Genomic DNA, 23,320 nt, shown 5'->3' on the forward strand with positions numbered 1-23,320 from the left:
CACATATATTAACTGCTGACTAGAAAAAATCCAGTAAATCTGTGGTAGGAGAAAGAGAGAAGGGGGATGGATCACAGTGCTTTAGAAAGTTCTTTTCTTTGTTGCAGATAGAGAGACTGAGGCACAAAAATGTTAAAAGACTTGAATCTAAAAATAAATCTGCTGGGTTTCAAAAGGTTGCATGCGTGTGTCCATGCAAGACTGCAGAGAATATTAGCTGCTCACTGTGCTAATGAGGCATCTTGCTGGGAATCTGAATTCCCATTGTAAGCTCCATTAAAAATATACATGGCAGGTAGTACAAATTGGAATGTCCTTCTGGTAATTATTACTTTGCTTAGGAAGGGAATTCAATTTGTAGTTACATCTAAATGCATCTATATATGTTATGGAAGTTATCTGGGAAGGGTTATAGGAAAGGGCAATTAAAGTGTAAAGATTAAGAAATACTATTTAGATCAAAAGGAGCAGTATATCAACATATACATATTATATTAGCAAAAGAAAAGCCCTGCCTCCACAAATACTCCCAAGACCAGAGTGACTAAAAGGGAATGGGCAGATCAAAATGGACTGCCTGAAACACAAGTCACAAAAATAGTAACTTAAAATGTCATGGGAAGTTTGTCCCGCTCATATCCCCAGATAATTTCTGGGTTCGCTATGAACTTTTCCCTTGTTTTTACTGACCCAGGAAATGCTTCCCTCAATAAGAACAAATGGAAATTTTTGACTTTGGGAGTTAAGATTTTACTTAGTGATCAGTGTGCATATTTTAAAAGGGAAAAAAAGAACAAACTGCTTTGAAAGCAGAAAAGTGTTTTTCTTTTCCTATCTGTGCATCCATCCAAACTACCATAAAAAAATCTGCTGAACCTTACTGCAAGTCACAGTTGGATTGAAATTAAGAATGGAAAATCTCAGACCCAAAGGATTTTAGAGAGGTGGGCAAGGAAAACAAGATGAAGGTATCTTTGTAATTCTATATTAATACTGCTGAAAAATGTGATGTGAGGTAATGATGACAAGGACAGGCTGGGAGTAAGAAAGATATGATTCAAGTGATATTTCTAATACATACTAGCAGGATGACCATGGACAAATTATGAGTCTTCTATGTGCTCCTAGATAATACTCTAAGATAAACTCTATTGGTAGAGCCACTGATAGTTTACAATATCAAAGAAAGCTATGGTGCAGATTTAAAAAAAATAATAATAAATCCAAAGTAACAACCACAAAATCTACTGCCTGAGAACTCACATGAAGCCACTAATTGGTAGTGGTGGTTTCAATCAAAGCTTGCTAAATACTGTATAATATTATCCAATTGTAGGGACTGTGAAAAAGCAAATTAATAGCTGAGACAGTAATAAAAGCTGTTTCTAAACCTCTTGCCTATACTATTATACTTCCTACCACACAATTTCTCTAAACCACAATGGTTCCCTAACACATATCATAAAAGTATGCTGGATTTGAAGTCAGGAAATTGGGCTCTTTCACTTAGTATTCATGTGACCTTGGGTAAGTCAGTTAATGTCTTGGGCCTCGGTTTCCTCATCTGTATAATGAAAGTATGATGAAGTAGCCTATAACATCCCTGTGATGTTGTGATTTTTTCCAGTGTTATAAGTCTTTGATTTTATGAAAGCAGTAAGACTTCCAAACAGTGTTATCTTTGACACTCACCTAACCTATTGTAAGGGATAAACTGAGTGAAGATCTTTCATGGGAATATGGCCTTGAGATTTTGCAATAATAAATTGAGTTATAGATAAAAAGCTGCAGGTGTTCAATTGTTTTGGATGAACTTTTCCCCTTCTATTTCCAACAACCTCTTAATTTTAATTAGCATTTAAGTACTTCTTTTAAAGGTGATGATGGCTTTGGGAATTCAGATAACAGAATTCTCTCATTCAAGAATATCTGCTTGTATAGCAGTTTTCTAGGAAAATTTTAAGAGTTTTTATGTACTAATATTCTTTTGATTTCTGCATTTAGAATGTAAGTCTGGATTCCCCAGAAAAGGCCAGGGAGTGGGCAGGGTCTTCTGTACTTAGGGTCTATTTAATTTTGTGTTTTGCAGTTTGTGCTTTGTGCTCCTCTATTGACACTTGTCTGGTAGGAGTTACCCTTTTTCACAAGATGGTAATAAATCCCCTTTTGCTCTTTCTTATCTTGAGAGTCCCTGATTGTTTTGTGTTATTGCTCTAAAGAATACTCATGCCTAGAACTCTCTCCAGCATTATCTCTGCCTCCCAGTCATCCTAGTTTCCTTCAAATCTCAGTTTAAGTCTTTCCTTCTGCAAGAAACCTTTCCCAGTACTACTTGATTTTAATGCCTTCCTTCAAAGACTAACCATAAATCACCCAAAGACTAAACCCAAATTTAATTGTTTATTCTTATTTGTATGTAATTGTTTACATTTTGACTTGTTAACTAGATGGTGAGTTTCATAAAAGGAGTTTCATAAAAGTTTCATATTTTGACTTTTTCTGTAATCCCCAAGTCTTGGCACAGTGCCTGGCACACAGTATGTTCTTAATAAATGCTAGTTGACAGAATGCATGCTAATTATCAGTCTAGCATTTACATAGGTATCTCCAAATACCTATACATATCCTCAGATGTTTGTTCCTATTTGGACAAATATATCTACATATACTTATAGCCAGAGTGAAATATTATGATGAACTAATGAAAGACCTCCAACAAGCTTCTCTTTCTTTGAGACTAATGATTTAGGAATGTGTTAAGATTGTAATTGTGATCATATGAAGGTGCCTAGAACAATGATTCTTTTTCTAATGATTCCATAAAACTTAATACTTGTATGTTTTCATGTGGGTTTGCCTATACATGTTTACCTCTAATAAATGTTTTATCATTGCTAACGGATGTCAAACATGTGCTCTTAAGTTTAAGTGCAAGTGACATTCAAAGATAATCAGTAGCTAGCATCTTAACTTCAAAAAACACCACTACTTCAGAAATATTTTTCATTTTGTGAAAGAGTTAATCACTGAGTCAGTCAACCAGCATTTATTAATTGCTTAATATGCACCAGGGATGATAAGTTCTGGGAATAAAAAAAAGGCAAAAGACAAATCTGGTTTTCAAAAAGTTTACAATCTAATGGATCGTATGATTTAAGAGACTTGTTTGTTCTATGTTACAGATAGAGATATTAATAGGAATCCCAGAAATACAGTTGGCTATCCACCCAAACTGTTATTTTTTTTTTTTTAAGTAGCAGTTAAATCCAGGACAAAGCAATATTTCAAAAACAGCCCAAAACCAGTGAGAAACCAGTTAAAAATCACTTATCTTGCAAAGACCTCGATGTTTGACCTAATTTAATTCAAATTCTTTTCAGACAAAAACAAAGTCTGCCTGAGTGTCCAGAGCTCTGGAACAAAGAACACTCCCTCCAGACTGCTGGGACTAACATAAGCTTTAGGCTTGGCTTTAGTACTAATGGCTGAACATCCCTAGGGAAACATAACTCAAGGAAAGATGCTTGGTTAAATCTAAAAAGGAAAGTAATTGTATCGAACTGCCAGAGGACGTGACAATAATGCAGGTCTACAGAATTCTCCTGGAAGTGAGTTATAATTGCAGCAAAAAGGAAATTAATCTTTTATTTCAGAATAATTGTAAACAAAAAGAAATTATAAACAATCCTCTAAACAAACCAGATTGCCCATGACATGTACTGTCATGGATTGCTGAAAATACAATAATTCCAGAAATCTATGCTTTCCAAGAAAGGAAAGAGAAAGACTCCACAAAATATACTAACAGTAGAATTTTTGCTAAAAGAATTTCAAGCATTATGAAGATAAATTTTTCAATTTTTTATTTTTAGAAGAAATCATCGATAGATGAAAGGGGGAAAAAGTGAGTTTTCCTTTAGTGGGTGCAATAGTGGAATAAAGAACTGTCAGAAAAATTACACAACTTTCATATGGCCAATTATTATTTTAAAACACCTATGTTTTCTCAATAGATCCTCATAGCAACTCAAATAAAAGGTAGTATAATCCTCATATTATAGATGTGGAAGCTAAGGCTCACAATTTAATTATCTGTTTGCATAAGACAGAGCTAATAAGTCTTAGAATTAGGACATAAATCAGGATTAATGGATTCTAAGTCTAACGATCTTTTTTCTTTGTCTATAATTGACTCTCCAAGAACTTTTTGATTCTATTAAAAGAAGAAAAAACTCTTTTGAATACTTCCCATCTTCTTATTCAGTCTTTCTCTTTGTGTTATCTTTAGGTACCTCTCTGTATATCCCTATCCTTATCACTGTAAAACAGACATAAAGAAGACTAAAATTCTTATGAAACCTTAGTATTCACTGGGTCCAATGCTCTTATTTGTGTATAAGAAAACTAAGGCCCAAAGGAAGGTAAGTGACAGCAAAAAGGTCACACAGCAAAGAAATAGCAGAATTAGAATTTAAAGACTCAACTTCAGAATTAGATTTCAGATTTCTGTTAGCTACTTGGTGCTGCTGCATTGAGGGACAGTACAAGCTCTGTATAAGAGCCAAGCTCATATTCCTCCCTAATGTCATAATCGATTTTAATGAAACATTGCTTTCCTTTTCTTCCAATTAATAAGAGAACAAAGGCAATCAGTTCTGAAAGGATGTGGGGCTGGCCTTTCCTTTTATAGTCATGGTTTTTGACATTTCCAGTAATTGCTTACCTTGGAAAGATGATTTGATTTCTATTTCATTCCCAGTCTCTATGTTTTAGATCCTAATATAATGTAACATCAGTTATAATACCAAAGTCTACAGTGTACAGAGCAACCTACAATCAGATACAGTTAACTCTTCTCCCTGAGAGTCATCAGGGTACCCAAGATCCTATTCTAGGTCCTCCCCCTCATGTCCCAAATTCAGAGAGTTATGCCACTTGAATCATCACCACTAAATCATTCAGAAATTTTGTGTTTTATATACATACATACATATATATGAATGTATATATATACATTCATATATATGTATGAATGTATGTATACAATAATATTAAGCCAAAATGAATATACATACTATGTATATGCATGCATATTCAATTTGGCTTATTATTATTTGCAATCATTGTGATCAACAATCATAATGTTAGTAAAGTCACATACATGGTGTTTATTTTTTGTTGGAATTATTGTTTATATATTTTATACACACACACATACATACATATATGAAGCAGAAGTATCATTTCCAACAATTTATAAAGAAGAAACCTGACAGTGTAGAACAATGGAAAGAGCAATAACTGGAGTTTTGAGGATATGGGTTCAAATCACATTTCTGTAATTTACTACCTATGTGGCACAGTAGAGAGAACACTAGTTTGAAGGGTGGATCTGAGTTCAAATTCAGCTTCAGACACTCATTACCTGTGTAATTCTGAGCAAGTCACTTCATCCAGTTTGTCTCAAATTCTAATCTGTAAAAAAATGAGCTGGAGAAGGAAATGGTGGAACACTCTGGTATCTTTGCCAAAAAATCCTTAAATAAAGTCACAAGAAGTTGGAAATAAATCACTCAATAACAATGACCATAGATAGACCATTTAACTTCACTAGACCTCACTTTCTTATCTATTTTAAAGATAGAAGGGACTAGATGGTTTCTGAAATCCTTTCTAAGAAGAGATTCAGAGAGATTAAAGGCATCTATGGGTTGGAAGGGGAAGGGCTCTGAAAGTTCTTAGAGCCAAGAAAACTTGAGTTCAAATTCTGTCTCAGATAATTTTTAGCTGTGTGCAATGATGTTCTGATGTTTAACAACCAGTTCTCCTAAAAGAAATGATACACCTTTAAGTTGCAGTATTTGCATTTTCTTCATCACGTTATTAAGTAAAAAAAAAGTCACCAAAACATTGAATCAAGTCCTGATCTCTAGTTTTTGTTGAGATCTGAGGTATAAATGCTCATACTTAAAATTTAACAATTGACTCCAAGTCCATAGGAGATGGTTCCAGCATAGTCTTGTATGTGACTGTAAGTAGATGCTTTAATCACTTGTAACTCAGTTTTCTTATCTGTAATACGTAGGTACCAGAGAGAATCATGACCCTTTTTGATTCTATATCTATGTTCCTATAATAAACAACTTATTAGATGTAGCAGAGCTAAAAAAAATAAAGCATTAGTTGGCAATTCTTGTTCCCAGGAAAACCAACACAATATAGGCAGAGGGAAAAAAACAGATTTAGCTAGGAGGCAGGAAAAGGGGAATTAGGCAAGATCAAGAAGAGAGAACTCTAATCTCTGGATATAACTCATTATGGGTAGAAAGACCCAAGGCATCAGTTGTGATGGGGAAACACAAATTCTAAGACACTAAAAGCTTACTTTTTGGGAGCATGGGGCAAAAAGGGAGCTATATATTTTCTCTAATGGGGTCTACAAGCTAAGAAATTCAACCAGTATCAGTCAGTTTCCTCTATATTTTTTCATCCCAATGATCATGCTGTTATTATTATTAGTAGTAATAACAACATTAATAATTATTAGTAATTAATAATAATGTTATAGCACTCATTATGCATGAGGCAATGTACTAAGGGCTTTACAATTATTATCTTATTTGATCCTCCTACTATTATTAGTTCCATTTTACAGAAGAAAACAGAGGTTTAGTGAGTTACCTGGGATTTTACAATTATTAAGTATTTGAGAATGAATTTAAGCTCAAGTCTTCCTGACTTCAGGCCTAGCATTCTATCTATTGCACCACTGTCAAGCTATCTCTCTAAGTCGTGTCAAAGCCAGAATGCAAAGTCTGTTACAATGGAAAAAATATTGGATTTGAAGGACTTGGATTCACATACCTAACTCATTGTTTGGTGTTGGTTATTGTTGGTATTGGGTTAAGATCAGTTTCCCATCTTATAATTGCAGAGGTTGTCCTAAAATAGGCTCTTAGGTTCTTTTTAATTCTAAATTTGTGTTCCTGTGTTATCTATTTTGTGCTACACTTTTTCACACATAAGCTAGAATTTTATTTTAGAAAACTAAATCAAAGAAGTAAGATTTTCTCAAAGTAAGAGAAAGCAATGACTGCAATTTTCTTCAGTTCTAACTTGTATTCCATTTATATTCAAAATTTGGCATCTGATTTAAATTGAATATGTAAAAATATTAGCAACACACAATTGTTTTAGCAAAGAAACAAACTGGGTTCCCATCAATTGGCTGAAGAAAGGGGCAGATTCAGAGAAATGAAGGAAGACTTATGAACTAAGACAGAGTAAGTGAGCTGAGAAAGGAGAGTTATTTATATAATATTCATAACTATAAAGAAAAACAACTTACAAAACTTAAGAACTTTTAATGCAATGTTGAGTCATGACTCTGTAAGACATGATGAAATATACTTCTTATTCTTAATGGAGATATTACAGATAATAGAGAACAACACATACATTTTAGTGATGACCAATGAAACTCATGTTTTCTGTTCAACAATGATTATTTATTATGGAAGGCTTTTATTTGGGGAGGAGAATTAGGGGAAGGGTTTGGGGTAATTAAAAAAAAGATTTCTAATTAAATTTTTTAAAATATATATAAGTACAAAGGAAGATCCAAACAGGGTGATGTTGGTATTTCCATGCTAAATTATTTGATAGTGATTATCTATTTCATAATAATTTTTTAAAAAATTCTTTTCATTTTGAACATGGAATCTATATGAACTAAATGTGCTCTCTTAAGGCTTTCAGGAGCCTCAATTCATGAAGTCAATTAAAAAGTAGCTTGGTCCAAGGAGAATCATACTAGAGTGTGTGAAACAGAATCAACTCTAGAGAAGGCATGCTTATAGGCCAGCAATCTAGTGCCCCCATGCTAAGCCATCAGATTGTCATCCATGGTAACTGATAAGCTCTGCCAGCTGCACTCAGGGTCAAAGAGGTTATTGATTCCCAGCTTGCTAGAACGAACTCTTGCTGATAATCAGGATCCTATAGAGTGGCAAAGGACTAGGTATGTGAATACAGCCAGGTAACTCATTTCTCTATTAAGTTTTCTTATCTGGTTGTGGAGAAAAAAAATATATTTTGGGGATGGAGAAGGAGATGGACAGCAATGCATAAATAGCCAAACTGCATGGATTATATAAGATGTTCATAATTAATTCAGAGTACCTACATGGTATATACAAGGTGAAGCATTAGCATGTTATTATATTTCACACTGGTTTATTGAAAACAAACTCAAAAGAATGCCAAATGTTTTTATTAGATTGTCAAGGGAGGGGGATGGAATGTGGCAGAAAAAAATGACCAATTTTAGAGTGTCATTTATTTTAGAAAAGGAAATTAATGAGGAAAACTTCAATATTGATGAAGTTGCAAGAATATAATGAGCTGTGTGCAGTCCCAGGAGGGATTTCTTTTTTAATTATTTTTCAGGTGAATTGTAGTTATACCATTTTTGATCTATGCCTCCATTCTTTTTTAGAAACTTAAAACACATTTTACTGAGTCAAGAAAAAGAAAAAAAAGTGATTTTGTTTCAAGTGCTCAGTACAGAAATTAGATTTTCTTTAGATGAAAGCTGGCATTATATTGACCTTTGTGCTAAACAAACACTTGGCAAACGAAACCTGAAGATTATAATTCTTCTTGCATCATTAACTAGAACATGGAGGGCTCTGCTGGGCTTCAATAATAGTGATAAACAAAGAAAGCCTAACACATTTGTGTCTAATGCATGTGGCTTCCTAACTTGGAGCGATATTGCTATTTGTCTGGCCAAACTAAGTAACTGAGTCAGCACCCTCTCTTGGAATGTAGAATGCCATACAGCAGGAATCTTTCCTCAGTGATAGCCTTTCCTCTTGCCATTTCCAGCCTCGAGCGCACTCCCCTCCCTGGTTCCAGCACATTCATTACATCAATGTTCATAATTCTCCTTTTTCCTGCTTTGTTTTTCTGAACAGGACTAGGTGAACAATTTAAACATTAACAACAATCTTGTAAACATAAGTGACTCTGAAAGACTTAACTATGATCAATGTAATGATGATTCCAAAGGCCTGATCATGATACATACTAACCACATATTGACAGAAGCAAGGAATAAAGTTGCAGAAAGATATATGCTTTTCAGAACATGACCAATATAATACATATTTATTTTCCTAAGGGAAATAAAGAAAGAACATTATATATGAGCCAAAAGGACCTCTCTCTCACATACTAGCTGTGTGACTTTAAGCAAGTCATGAATTTTTTCTTTTCCTATTTCTTCATTTATGAAATGGGGCATTTAGATTAACTAGCCTTTGCAATCCTTTCTGGCTCTAAAGCTATGATACTATGGATTTTGGAGTGGGAGTCAGGAGACTTGAATTCCAGCAACAATTGTAATAATCTTATTTTGTGAAGTGAGACAGGACCCATCACCTCTCTGTGCTTCCAATCCCTGATTTGTCAAGTGAAGGAGCTGGACTATGTATTCTCATGGGTGCCTAACCAGAGTTAGCTTTTTATAATTATAGTTTGATCTAGATTTTATATCTACAAAAATACTTATGAAAATAACTTTACAAAATAATCCATTTTTGTCCACAGAAAACATGAACATTGGAAAAGAATCACATATGGGCAGCTCCTTTAAGATGTAATAATGCTTATAGCAGTTCATATTTATGCAACATTTTCTAGAAATAAAATATTCTACATTCATTAGCTCATTTACAACAACCTTATTAAAGATAGGTAATGAACATATATGTTTATCCCCACTTCAAAGAAAACTAATGCTCAGAGAAATTAATTAACTTAGGATAACTTAGGATAAATTAGGGAAAAAAAAACCTTTTTTCTCCCTTTAACAAAATAACTGATCATTATTTAAATCATACTGTTATGCTTTTTCCTTTATCTGAATCCCAAGAATTTCAAAAGGCTTATTCTCAGAATCATGTTTACTGTAGGAAGGAAACTCAGAGATCACTTAATCAAACCCATTATTTTTACATATGGGGAAACTGAGGCTCAGAAGACTTAAATAATTAACTACAATTTGCTTTATGTGAGGGTTACAAAGACATAGAGACAAAGACTATACCTGTGATTACATTAATAAACAGAATTTCCTTGTGAGAACACTCTCTGCCAATGTACACCAGCACCTTTTCAATATGCAGTCTTAAGAGAGTTTCCTAGAGCAAAGATGTACCACTCATGATCAGCAGACTACACATGACCTGCCTAAAGCAGATTAAAATATCAGGACAGCTGGACAGAAAGAGTACCGGCTTTGAAATGAGAAGAACCTGTTCAAATCTACCCTCAGACATTTAACATTTGCTTAGACTTTAACACTTTTAACTATATGGGCCAGTCACTTAACTCTAAATGCCTTGGTCTCCCCCCCCAAAAAAAAAGGTAAAATATAGTTGGAAAATATTAAATAACATCCCCAAATTCCAGAAATAATACTAATTTATGGTTTTCTAAATCAATATATTTTCTACACGTGTTTATTTTTACTTGAGTTTGACTTTGAGAAGTTAAGTATGTTTCAGAGGAACTAGGATTCAGATAGAACCTCCCTAATGGGACAGATAGATGATAGGAAAGAACAGGAGACTTGGAATCAGGTAGACCTGATCTCAAATCCAGACTCAGCTGTGTGAATTTAGGCAAGTCACTTCATCTCAGTTTGCCACTGAAGAAGGAAATGGCAAACCACTCCAGCATCTTTACCAAAAAACTTCACAGATAGAGAGGTCCAAGGGGTCACAAAGAGCCAACTGAAATGATCAAATAACAGAAACAACAAAGTCCTCCTAACATAAAAGCCAAGATTCCCCCCCCACCCCTATCAAAGGATATCCATTATAACTGTGTTTAAACAAACAAAAGCAAATGAACATACTTGGCCTTTTGAAAAACCAGTGTTACTAGCCTAAGAAAGGGCATGGTTTGGCCATAGTTTAATGACTATGAAACATATTTTTCCTTTGTCAAAAATATGTTCCTATATTCTTGTGTTTGGGCAGTGATCTCGGTTGCCTCCTTTACTGTTTGAGTTAGAAAGGAATGAATATGGACAGACCAGTGCAAGCCCAAGAAGCCATTCTTGAATGGATTATTGAAAAAACTGAGAGCCTGAGAGAAGTCACATTTGGAGGAAGCCAGAATAAATTATTCAGCATAAAAGTCCAGCAATTCAGAGGGCAGGAAGAGATTTCAACTAAGTCTGGACTGAAATTTTTACTTTTCAACCATTTATGCCATGTGTATACACAGCCTTTAAATACACAGGTATATAAATAGCAATGGTCAACTTCTACCCTGGGATAGGCTGAGAATTGATCACCAATCACGAAATTTTCTGAATCCTTCCCCTACAGTCAAACTTTGGGCACATATTGATGCTTCTTGTATATCTCACCAATGTATGTGTATGTATATGTGTATATATATATGTTATATGTATATAAATATATAAAATCAAGTTCATAATCCTAGGTCAAGAATCCCTTTTACAAAAGATCATTATGCCAGCAAAATGAGAGTTCTTCTGATATAAGATGTGTTGGTTTTATATTCACACTGAATTGGATTAAGAGAAATAAGGGAATTGTAAATTTATGCTAAATTGCTCAGGCAAATAAAACTGATATAAGAGATCCATGTTAAAAGAAACATGGAGGTTTTATGAAATCAAAAATAAATGAGTGGGTCATTCACATTCTACATCTGCTCAAATCCTCTTAAATAGTTTCTAGAGAGCTCAGACTATGTATGGAATAAGATGATTGTCTGCCGAAGTCAATCTGGGAAAGATACATAATCTTCACTTTTAACTATGAAGACAACACCATGGCATTTATTCTGAGATAGAGAAGTGGTCCTGCAAGGCAGAACAACAACTAGGATTTGAGAAACTACAACCAAGTTGCTCTCTATCCTTTATCCCCATCTAAATATAGTTGCCCTACCATCCCCCCTTCAAATATCTTTCATTTATTTTGTATATACTTAATGTTCCCTCTTCCTGAGGGCAGGGGCTGTCTCATTTTTTGTCTACCCAATGCCTCTCTTAGTACCTGGTACCATGACAGGAACTTTAAGAATACTGTTAAATTAGTAGATTGGTAACAACCAAAAGGTTCATGATATATCCATTTCTTGAATCCTTTCATACTTCACAGAGTAGGGAGGAATAGTTGTCTGAATAGCAAAAGGGGTTCATCTTTTCCTTCCCTATTCTTCCTTCATTGTAAACTGCAGAATGGATGATAGGACTACTGAAAAATTCCTCCTCTAACAGAGAGAACCCACCAACCAAAACATGTATGTACCCTATTGCCTAACCAACTCTAGTTTCACGTGGTCTTAATCTGCTATAAGGAAGTATCATTGAATCATATATCAGAGAATATTTTACAGCACAAAATTTCTGAGTAAATGTCTGAAGTCTGTCCTGGGCTTTAGACTCCTTATTTAGTTCCATTCTAATGTAATTCAAAGCTCATTTGACTTAAAGGGTGTTTTTTTTTTTTTTTAAATAACCTTTTCAAGATTACTTTATCTTTCATAGCAAGGGTTGAACTCATTATCAACTTACTTCAGTATGCTATGATTTACATAATAACTAATCTTTCACTTTTTTTTGGTCAAAGAATTTAAATTTAGAGGTACTCCTACCCAAAGCTTAGAGCAAAGAGAGATAAGGTATATGTCAATAAAGTAAAATAGCTTGACTAAGATGTAAGCACAATTTACAAAACCATAGATGGAGGTGCTTTGTTATCTCTACAGCTACAATAAAAGTATTAGACAAAGCCCCCTAATACATAGATAGAGAAGATTACATATATTCAATAGAAAAAAGAAAAAAAATCCCACAAACCTACTTTAGTACTTACTTGCTTGTTTTATATAAGTTCTGCAAGTGACCAGAATATTTCAAATTGCTCTTATTTGACTTAAGCTTTACATAATTATTTTTCTTGTTCCATGAAGAATAACGGTACTAGATCATCAGATGTAAAATTACTAGATTGCTAGCAAGTTCAGATAATTCCTAAGAAGTTAGATCATGGAAAACGAGTAGAGCAGAATATATAAAAATTATTTTCTAACTATCCAACTTCTTTACATAACAGCATTATAATTGCCAGGACAGAGGATAACAACCAGGAAAAAAAAACTTGTTTTCTGTAACACCAACTGCTAAGATTAAAAAAAAATTTTTTTTCATTTTAACTTAGAGTATCAAGACAATTGTAGGAGGGTACTGAGAAGAAGGTTCAGTGACAATATGTTTCTTGATGGGTTAGTTCTAGAATAATATAGTAGTTAAAGTCAAATATTAAAAGGAGACTAAATTCCATATGGAAGGGGTTACCAGGTGTCATCATACTCAAAAAAATCTCAATTTTTATCTTTGTTTCTCTTTCTCAATTGCTAGTTCCTTGCATGGAATAAAAGGAGAAAAAGAATATTTTTCAATACCACTTACTAGAATATTTAATCATTCTTACCTATATATAGGGAAGAATCTTTCCTTCTCACATGGTCATCAATGTAGGAGACTCCCAAAGGTTGCACAGGGGTAGCACCAATCCCCAGAAGGACCTGTGCACCAATGAGAAGCAAGTACATCATGTTGGTGGAAGTCCTATTCCTGCAGATTAGCTCCAGGTCTGGTCTCTTGTTGCTGGTGGACCCATTGGCAGCACACACGTCCCGTCCTTTGGCTCCCCATCTGATCTCCCCAGCCTCATACTTATATTGATGGGTCAAGAACTCAGGCAGTGCAGAAAGCAGAGCTCCTAAGGCCATGACAATTCCACCACAGCCTATTAAACGTGGCCGGTGTCCCCTGGCTCCGAAGTAGCTCACAAAAAGGATGAGGGCCAAATTTCCAATCTCAAAGCTGCTAGCAATTACACCAACATCAGCACTCTGCAAGTTAAACCTCCGTTCTAGGGTAGTTAAGACACTGACCTGTAGAAAAAGAAAAAAGGAAAAGAAATGCATTGGCATATAGGAAGCATCATTGTTCCCTTGTCTTGGCTCAACTGGTTTTCTTTTATCATTCCAAGATTTCAGTAAGGCACAACTTATGCAAATTGATTTTAAAAATTAGGTACATTTTTTATTAAAAATTAAGAGGCTAAAAACTTGCAGAGTACTTCACTTTTCGGACATTACAGAACTCTACTTTTTCTTGAGAGTAATTTTATTTCTGATAGTCTCTTCTCCTCTGTTCCCTTCAGTGATCACTAAGTAGTTTACATATCTACAAATTTAGAAACATTCCTAACTCCATTCTATTAATAGAATTTCAGAATTGGAAGATTCATCAGAAATCATTCATTTCAATTAATTTTTAAAAGAAAATCTCACTCCACAAAGTTCCTAAAAATAATGCTAACAAGAATGATAGTGGACATTTATAGTAAACAATGATTTAAGATTTGCAAAGATTTTATAATTCTACCATATTTGATCCTCACAAATAACTCCCAAAGTAGGTGGGAGTTTTCCCCACCTTTTTATCCCCATTTTGCAGCTGAGGAAACTGAGGTTGAGAGAAATTAAATGAAGTTATTTAGCCAAAGTAATATAGCTATTATTTATGGAACTTCAGGGCTTCCTGATCCAAGTGTAGCATTCTATCTCCACTATACTACTTGGCTGACATTTATGCTCTTCATGAAGATTTCCAGTAATATCCACCCCAATCTTTCTGGAGTGAACCATTCTACTTTTGGATAACTTTACCTAAAGTTTTTCCTTATATTGTGTCAAAATCTTGAAGCTGCATCTGTTCTCTGTCTTCGAACAAAACAATTCAAATCTCTTATGCAGTTAAACAATCTTTCAAACATTTGAAGATATGTGCCATGATCTCTACTCTCTTCTTGGGATAGATGTTCAGTACCTTCAGATGACCTCCTAGTATGTGTAGAGTCCTAGGATGACTTTTATTTTGATTTTTTCATTATGATTTTACTTTGGACTTGCTTCAGCTTTTCCAAATATTTCCTGATCACAATATTCCAAATGGAATCTGATCAGAATAAAACACATTGGAATTATCACCTTCTTTGTTCTGGGATCATGAAACCTAAGTTTGTGCTAATTTTCTTGGCTACTATGATATACTATTGACTCAGGATGACCTTGCCATCCCCTAAAATCCCTCACAGTCTTTCACATGAAGTCTTTTATAATCTGGCCATATCATTCCTATCATACAATTATGTACTTTATTTTTTAATGCAGATGTAGATCTTTATATCTATTATAACTGTATTTTATCTTAGTACATTTACTGCATCATTCCAGATGAATGAAATATTTTTGAATTACAATTCAATCATCTAATATCTCTTTCAGGTTTGTGACATCTGCCAATTTGGGAAGCAGGATGTTTATGCCTTTGGACAAGCCAATAGAATCATGATATGAATTTGGCTTGATATGAATTCAATTCACTAATCAGTAGTATGTAGTGCAGTCATCCTCACATGCTCAGCATATCATTGTTCTTCTTACTCCTCCTTCCTCTTCATTTTCTCCCCTCCTTTCTTTCTCCTCTCTTTTTTGACCGGAATTTTCATAATGCAGACTGAGAAACTTCCCATTTTATTACACCATTGGACTGAATTCTCAAAGAAGGCAAGCCACTGCTACTCCCTCCTTCTGGAAAAGGGCTTGAAGCATAGATTATGTCAAATATCACTGGACAGATTGCCAAGGTTTTTTACAGAAGTAATATTCTACCATTCTAAGATACTGATTCCTTGATTAGACTCTGGGTTAGTATGATACTGCCAGGATACTACTGTTGCTTAACATGGTAATAACTGGATTTGTGTAGTACTTTAATAATTATACAATGCTTTATCTCATTTTATTCTTATAAATACTGTGAGGTAAATATTATAGATTTCATTGTTTCCATTTTACAGATGAGGAAACTGAGGGTAAAAGAGGTGAAATAATTTGCCTATTTATACACAATTACTGTGATCAGAGAGAGAGTTCAGATCCAGGTCTCCTGACTTCAAGTCTAATGCTTTTTCTATTACACCATTCAATATTTCTTGTGTCCTCTCATTTTTTTCCTTCACAAACGTACAATTTCTTTGAATTTTCCCAATAATTAATTGAAATTAATGATTCTATTACTTATATGCCTTACCAATATGAAGAAGGTTTAAGTAAAGCATATTTTTTTTTGTAAATCAACCACTTCTTTTTTGTTGTTTGTTTTTTCTCTCTCTTTTTAAAAATTTTATTATTTTTTATTATAGCTTTTTATTTACAAGATATATGCATGGGTAATTTTTCAGCTTTGACAATTGTAAAACCTTTTCTTCCAATTTTTCCCCTGCTTCCCCCCCATCCCCTCCCCCAGATGACAGGTAGACCAAATACATGTTAAATATGTTAAAGTATATGTTAAATACAATATATGTATACATATCCATACAGTTATTTTGCTGCACAAGAAGAATCGGACTTTGAAATAATGTGCAATTAACCTGTGAAGGAAATAAAAAATGCAGGCAGACAAAAACAGAGGAATTGGGAATGCTATGTAGTGGATCACACTCAATTCCCAGAGTTTTTTCACTGGGTGTAGCTGGTTCTATTCATTATTGAACTAATGGAAATGGTTTCATTCATCTCATTGCTGAAGATGGCCACATCCATCAGAATTGATCATTATATAGTATTGTTGTTGAAGTATATAATGATCTCCTCGTCCTGCTCATTTCACTCAGCATTAGTTCATGTAAATCTCTCCAAGCCTCTCTGTATTCATCCTGCTGGCCATTTCTTACCGAACAATAATATTCCATAACATTCATATACCACAATTTACCCAACCATTCTCCAAATGATGGGCATCCATTCATTTTCCAGTTTCTAGCCACTACAAACAGGGCTGCCACAAACATTTTGGCACATACAGGTCCCTTTCCCTTCTTTAAAATCTCTTTGGAGTATAAGCCCAGTAGTAATACTGCTGGATCAAAGAGTATGCACAATTTGATATAAGTAAAGCATATTAATGTGATCTGAAACTTATTGGAAGGATTCACATAAATGTTATGTACACATTAATTACATATGTGCATGTAGGTATGTGTATATGTATGATATGGCATGGCATAGTGACTGGAGAACTAGGAGTTGACTCTGAAAGCAGAAAGATGTGGATCCAAGTTTCACATGTGACACATACAAGGTATGTGATGCCAGAGCAGTGGAGTCAAATTCAAATGGAAATAAACCCCCAAACATTACTTCAAAATCCCTGCTGGCCACATACTGACTTAGAAAAGCAAACATTCACATGATCTATGTTCTATTGTAGTATATTTATTTTCTTAAATATTTCCCAATTATATTTTAATTCAGTTCTGGACACATCTGTGTTGAAGGCCAAAAGGTTCCACAGTGTGTTTCACAACTCTACTTTAAGTAATTCTCTAAGACTAAGTTGAGAAGATTATGGTGACCTGAATTGGTAGAGGAAACTTCACCTGGGGGTTTTTTATGCCAGTGACATCATAAGGTGAGTCCTAAGCCACACTACACACATACACATAAGTCATATATATACATATGTATATGTATATATATATATATATATCTTTACTTTTTTCTAACAAATATTTTGCACACATTTATTTATCTCTCTATAAGTATTTACTTGTGGCAACTCACAAATAAATATGCATATTGTTATCATTGAAAAATAACATTAGCTAATGTTTCTTGACCATGTTTCAAACTCATAAACTTTAACAGATATAGTCAGTCACATTAAAGATACACATTAATAGATATACACACATATGTGGGTGAAAGGTATAAAGACAGACAATAGAAAGTCAGCTGAATAGCTATACAGTGACCATAAGTAGCACATGTACATCTAGTAAACAATAATAAATGACAAGAAAGCTTTTCTCAGAGACAGACATTTTCCATATGGTTTTCCATATTTGTTTCTATTTGTGCTCCTTTTTGAATTGAACTGACTTTCATTGAACTGAAAATTGTTTTTAAAATTTCAAACTTTTCCAAAGTTGGCAGTGAAGGGCTGGAGAGAACTAAGGTTGGCATGCTATCTTGATTAGAACAGTTCAAACATTTTAAAAGGAGAATTTTTCTGACGGTTATTGGCAAATAAAATCTTAGGTTGTAACGCAAGTCATTTTATTGCTTTTCTTATAATGTTTAATGACAAATTCTGGAGAATCCATCTGAAATAGAATACCCTCTCTCTTTTGGCAGGTGTGCTATAATATAAAATAACTTCAGGTGTGGACATTTATGATGACAGATAAAGGTGATAGCTCTGGTAGTCATAAAATCTGTAGGTAAAATGGAGGGGGCGAAGATAGTCAATGCAAACAGAATGAGAGCGGGATGGAGAGAGAGAGAAATGAGGAGAGAAAGGGTGAGAGAGACAGAGAAGACAGATATACACACATACACAAATACAGAGTGACAGAGATAGAGACAAGAGAGACAGAAAGAGAATATGTGTTTAGTAAAGGAGTCCAGTGTTTCTATTCTACATCAACTCATTGTAGTGATGAAAGAAACATCTGTCCTTTGTCTTATTGTTTTTCCTTGGGCCCAATTTTTCCATAAAGCTGCTTTACAAATGATTAAGCTAAGCAAATATTCTGAGGGAATACTTTATGGCTTAATTAAGGGCGGAAATAATAACTAAAAAGGCAGTTTTGAGAAGATGGATCAATTAAGTTTATATGATGCAATAAAATTCACTTCTGCATTTTGATAAGGAAAGCACCAACTACAGTCAATAGGCATGCGGAATTCAACTCTCTTAAGTTCTCAGGTGATGAGAAATTTTTTTAAGTATTGATAAATGGATGAACAGGAAAAGCATCACAGGGGAAAAATAAGACAATTATGACCATTTGAAGTAGTTGTGAGGTATTATAGGTTTTTCTTAAGAAAGGTTTAAAAATATGTTTTGCATTATTTCATGTGTATAATTGAAAAACAGTGCTTTCTCAGTGGATGATGAAAGGTGCTGGAAGGAGGGAGAGAATTTGGAACTCAATTGAAAAAAGTGAATGTTAAAAACAAATTAATAAATTAAGATGGGAAAAAGCAAACAAAATTTAGCAAAGTTAGGGAAAGAAACAAAGGCAAAGAGAAATATAGAGAGAAAAACAGAGTGGAAAGAAGAAAGGAAGGAAGAAGAGAAGGAAGCAAGGAAGGAAAGAAGAAAGGAAGGAAGGAAGGAACAAGGAAGGAAGGAAGGAAAAAGGAAGGAAGAAGGAAGGAAGGAAGGAAGGAAGAAGGAAGGGAGGGAAGGAGAGAGAAAGGAAGGAAGCAATGAAGGAAGGAAGGAGGGAGGGAAGGAAGGAAGAAAGAAAGGAGGGAAGGAAGGAAGGAGAGAAAAAAGGAAGGAAGGAAGAAGGGAAGAAAGGAAGGAGGGAAAGAAGGAAAAAGGGAAGGAAGGAAGGAAGGAAAAAGGAAGGGAAGGAAGGAAGGAAAAAGGGAAGGAAAGAGGGAAGGAAGGAAAATGAGAAAATGGCTCAGTTTCAATGAAAATATCCACACATTCCTCTCTTCAGAACTTCTAATTATTTTCAGATTTAAAATACTTCCTACTTATCCTCCAGGGTAATTCACTGATGCTTTGTCCAGGCTCTCACTAATCGTATTTGCCTAGGAAATCTCATTAATAATTAGAAAAGTGACTTTCTGATGCACAAGATTCATGGAGATCCCTTTATGGTCTCTACAGCAACTGCTGGAGGACTTGGTGAATGTGGTTTTATGATGAAGGATGGACTTCCTTAGGAAAACAATCTGGGCAAAGCCCTATAATTTTTCATAGCATTTAAAGGAAACCCATTGGGTCATAGAAGAATAACATGTTAGAGCTATAGAGGACCTCAAATCTCATAGATTCCAACCACTTCATTGTGCACAAGTGAGGAAAATCAGACCCAAGCTGGTAAAGGCCCAAGGTGAAAAAATTTGTGACAGAGCCCAAAACAGGCCTTCTAATTCTTAGCTTAATGATCTTTTTTCTAGGTATTCTTGTGACTGTCCTAGTTTTAAATGGTGCAATCTCAAGCTCAAGAATGCTTAGTAGAAACAGTTCTGGATGCAGAATTAAAACTGGAGTTCTCAATTTCACATTCTTTGACTCGAGAAAATGCCCTATCATTTTATGGTACATCAAATGCAAAGGGACCCAAACAACAGCAACACTTCATTGATCCTATGACATAATTTTTAATGTTTTGTTATAAATCATGTTATATGTAACAATATCTTATGTTATAGGTAAGAAGAAAATTCTGTTCTATCAAAGAATAACAGAATCTCAGTGTTGGAAGGGACCATCTAGTTAATCCAGGGATTCTTAACTTGGGTCCAGGATTTTTTTAAACTATATTTTATTAACTGAATTTCAATATAATTGGTTTCTCTGAGAATCCCATTTTATTTCATACAATAGTTGAGAATCCTATTCTACTTTATAAATTTAAAAATATTCTGAGAACAAGTCAGTAGGCTTCATCCACATGGCAAAGGAGATGACAAAAAAGATTAAGAATCCAGTCCCACTTTTCTCTGAACATGAATCCTCCCTACAATACCTGAGAAATGCTTATTCAGTCCTTGCTTCAATACCTTCAGTGAGGGAAAAGTGCATTATCTCTTAAATCAGTCCATCCTACTTTTAAACAAATTTCATTGTTAAGAAATTTTTCCTTGTATGGATTTAATCGGACATTTCTTTATCTTTAAACCATTGTTTCTATTTCTACACAAGCAGAACAAATCTAATCTCTTTTCCTCATGATCATTCTTCAAATGTTTGAAAACAGCTTTCATGTCAAATGCCCCAAGTATTCTTCAGGATGAACACTTCTAGTCCCTTTAATTGATAGTTACATGGCATATTTTCCTAGCCTTTTCACCATCGTGTTCACCTTCATCTAGAAGTGCTCCATTTCTGTTCTTTCAATAACATGGCATCCAGATTTGCTCAAACAATTCCAGCTGTTGTCTGTACAGGGAAGAATACTGCAAAATGCTCATCTATCTTCTAGACATATTAATAAAGCTTTGAATAGCATTAACTTCCTTCCTTCCTTCCTTCCTTCCTTCCTTCCTTCCTTCCTTTCTTACTACTTTCTTTCTTTCTCTCCCTTCCTTCCCACCCCAACCCATCTCTATTTCTCTCTCTTCCATATTAATCTTGCTGTTGACTAATGTCAAGATTGTAATCCACTAAAATAAAATCTAAAAGGCCCTTTCAGAATATTTAAGCCAACATCCTCCCCAAAAAGGGAGAATGGGAAAATGACCAAGATAACCCAAGTAATATGGTACAGTAGAACTGGAACTTCAACTCTGGCACTGACTGAAAAATTTAGTATTCCTTTCGCTGCATCTCTTAGATCCTTTTTCTTTAAAAATTTTTGAGGTATTTTACTTTTCATGATAAACATTTTCCAGATTACTTCAAACTCCCCACCATGTGACAGCTCTCTTATAAGAAAGTCAAATAATTAAACAAAATTAACAATATAGTGACCTCATCTAAAAGGCATTCAACATTCCAAACCTGTAGCTCTTCCCACTCCACCCCCCAAAAATAATTACTTATAATGAATATGCACAATCAAGCCAAACAAAATTTCTTTCTCTTTCTTTCTCTCCATACACATGTATGTATGTGTGTGTCTATATATATATATATATATCTCATACTGTATCCTATATACTTCTCTGTCAGGTGATAGCACGTTTGTCCTCTGGAATCAGATCTTTTTTCATAGGAACTACTGCTTAACTAAGCTTTCCTTCCTTCCTAATCCAACATCTCATTCTTGTGAAGTTGCTTTCTGAACTCAAGTACAATGCTCAATCTTTATCTCCTTTAAATGACATTTTTGTATATTTGGTCTAACATGAGATCTTTTTCTTGGATCCTTGTTGTGTCACCCAACATATTAACTATCTCTCTCAGCTTTGTATCATGCAATAATTGATCAAACATACCACTCATGCCTTTATGTCACTAGTAAAACCATGAACATTTATAAGACTAAGCATAGATTCCTGGGGGGACTCTTCTGGAGATCTATTTCAAAAGTCAGAATTATACTATCATTGACTATCACTGGGTCTTCTGAACCTTCCTAAGTACAGTTGTGTCTATGCTACATCACTCTTTCATTTCCATAAGATTAGCATAAGAAAATTTGTGAAATGTTTTGCTAAAATAAAAAACAAACAAACAAACTTGCTTGTACACTATAGCCTGAGCTTTCAGTCTAGTAATCACATCAAAAAAAAAAAAAGAAAGAAAGAAATGAAGCTAGATTAGTCTGGCATGATCTATTCTTGATGAAGCCACGTTGCTTCTGTACAAGCACTTTTTTTCCCTTACATGTCTACTAATCCCTTTGTCCAATTAATGATCAACAATCCTTTGATAATCCATCCTAGAATCTCATTGGGAATGGAAGTCAGTCAGTGTCTTATGGTTTTCAGACTCATTTCTTTTGTTTTAAACTTGGGAACTCGCTCTTCTTAAATTCTGCAGTACCTCTCCTTGTCTGAAAACCCTTCAAAGGTTATTGACAGTATTGCATCAATTACATCTGTCTGTGTCTTTAAAATTTTCAAGGTTAATTTGGCCAAGTGACTTAAACTCAAGAAGATTAGCTAGGTGATTGATTGTTTACTCTCTCCCGATTTCTTTGGAGTATTGGTCTAAAATTTTGCATTTTTCTTTTGCCTTTCATAGTCCAAAGATCATTTTCCTTGATAGAGAAAACAAATAAAATAAAATTTGAGAAGTTTTGCCTTTTTTCTTTTCATCTATTATTATAGTCTTGTCCTCTATGAACATCTATTTGATTTCCTTCTTTGAACCTTCTATTTTACCCAATATGATAGTAGTTTTCTGTTGTCCTTAGATTCTTTAGAAGTCTCAGATGATTTTCATTGTTAGCATCTGTGGCACTATTTTTACAGGATCATGCCATATGTTGGGATCCTTCTTCTACTCTTCAAAAGCACTATAGCCAGCTTGAATTGGCTCTGACCTGATTGTTAAATTTTGAGAAATCATAAAAGGATTTAAATAAGGGCTTTTTTTTTTTGTTTGTTTTGTTTTGTTTTGTTGATTGTCTAGATTTAAGAAAGTAATGGAAAATATTAGTGAAGATTAAACTTTTAAAAAGTGTTGTGCTGCATGTTCTCTTCAGATAGAGCCTATTGT

The 23,320-nt window shown here is 34.3% G+C and overlaps 1 protein-coding gene across 3 annotated transcripts in view; it reads right to left on the reverse strand.

The window, feature by feature from the left end:
- The window catches only part of SLCO3A1 (solute carrier organic anion transporter family member 3A1), a 372,919-nt gene that overhangs the window by 303,640 nt on the left and 45,959 nt on the right, over window positions 1–23,320 (reverse strand). For all 3 annotated transcript variants that reach the window (XM_051981051.1, XM_051981053.1, XM_051981052.1), the window contains exon 2: window positions 13,542–14,007. In XM_051981051.1, coding sequence (XP_051837011.1) covers window positions 13,542–14,007 — 466 coding nt within the window. The remainder of the gene's footprint in view (window positions 1–13,541; window positions 14,008–23,320) is intronic.

This window comes from Antechinus flavipes, chromosome 2 (assembly GCF_016432865.1).
Source record: "Antechinus flavipes isolate AdamAnt ecotype Samford, QLD, Australia chromosome 2, AdamAnt_v2, whole genome shotgun sequence".
Taxonomy (NCBI): Eukaryota; Metazoa; Chordata; class Mammalia; order Dasyuromorphia; family Dasyuridae; genus Antechinus; species Antechinus flavipes.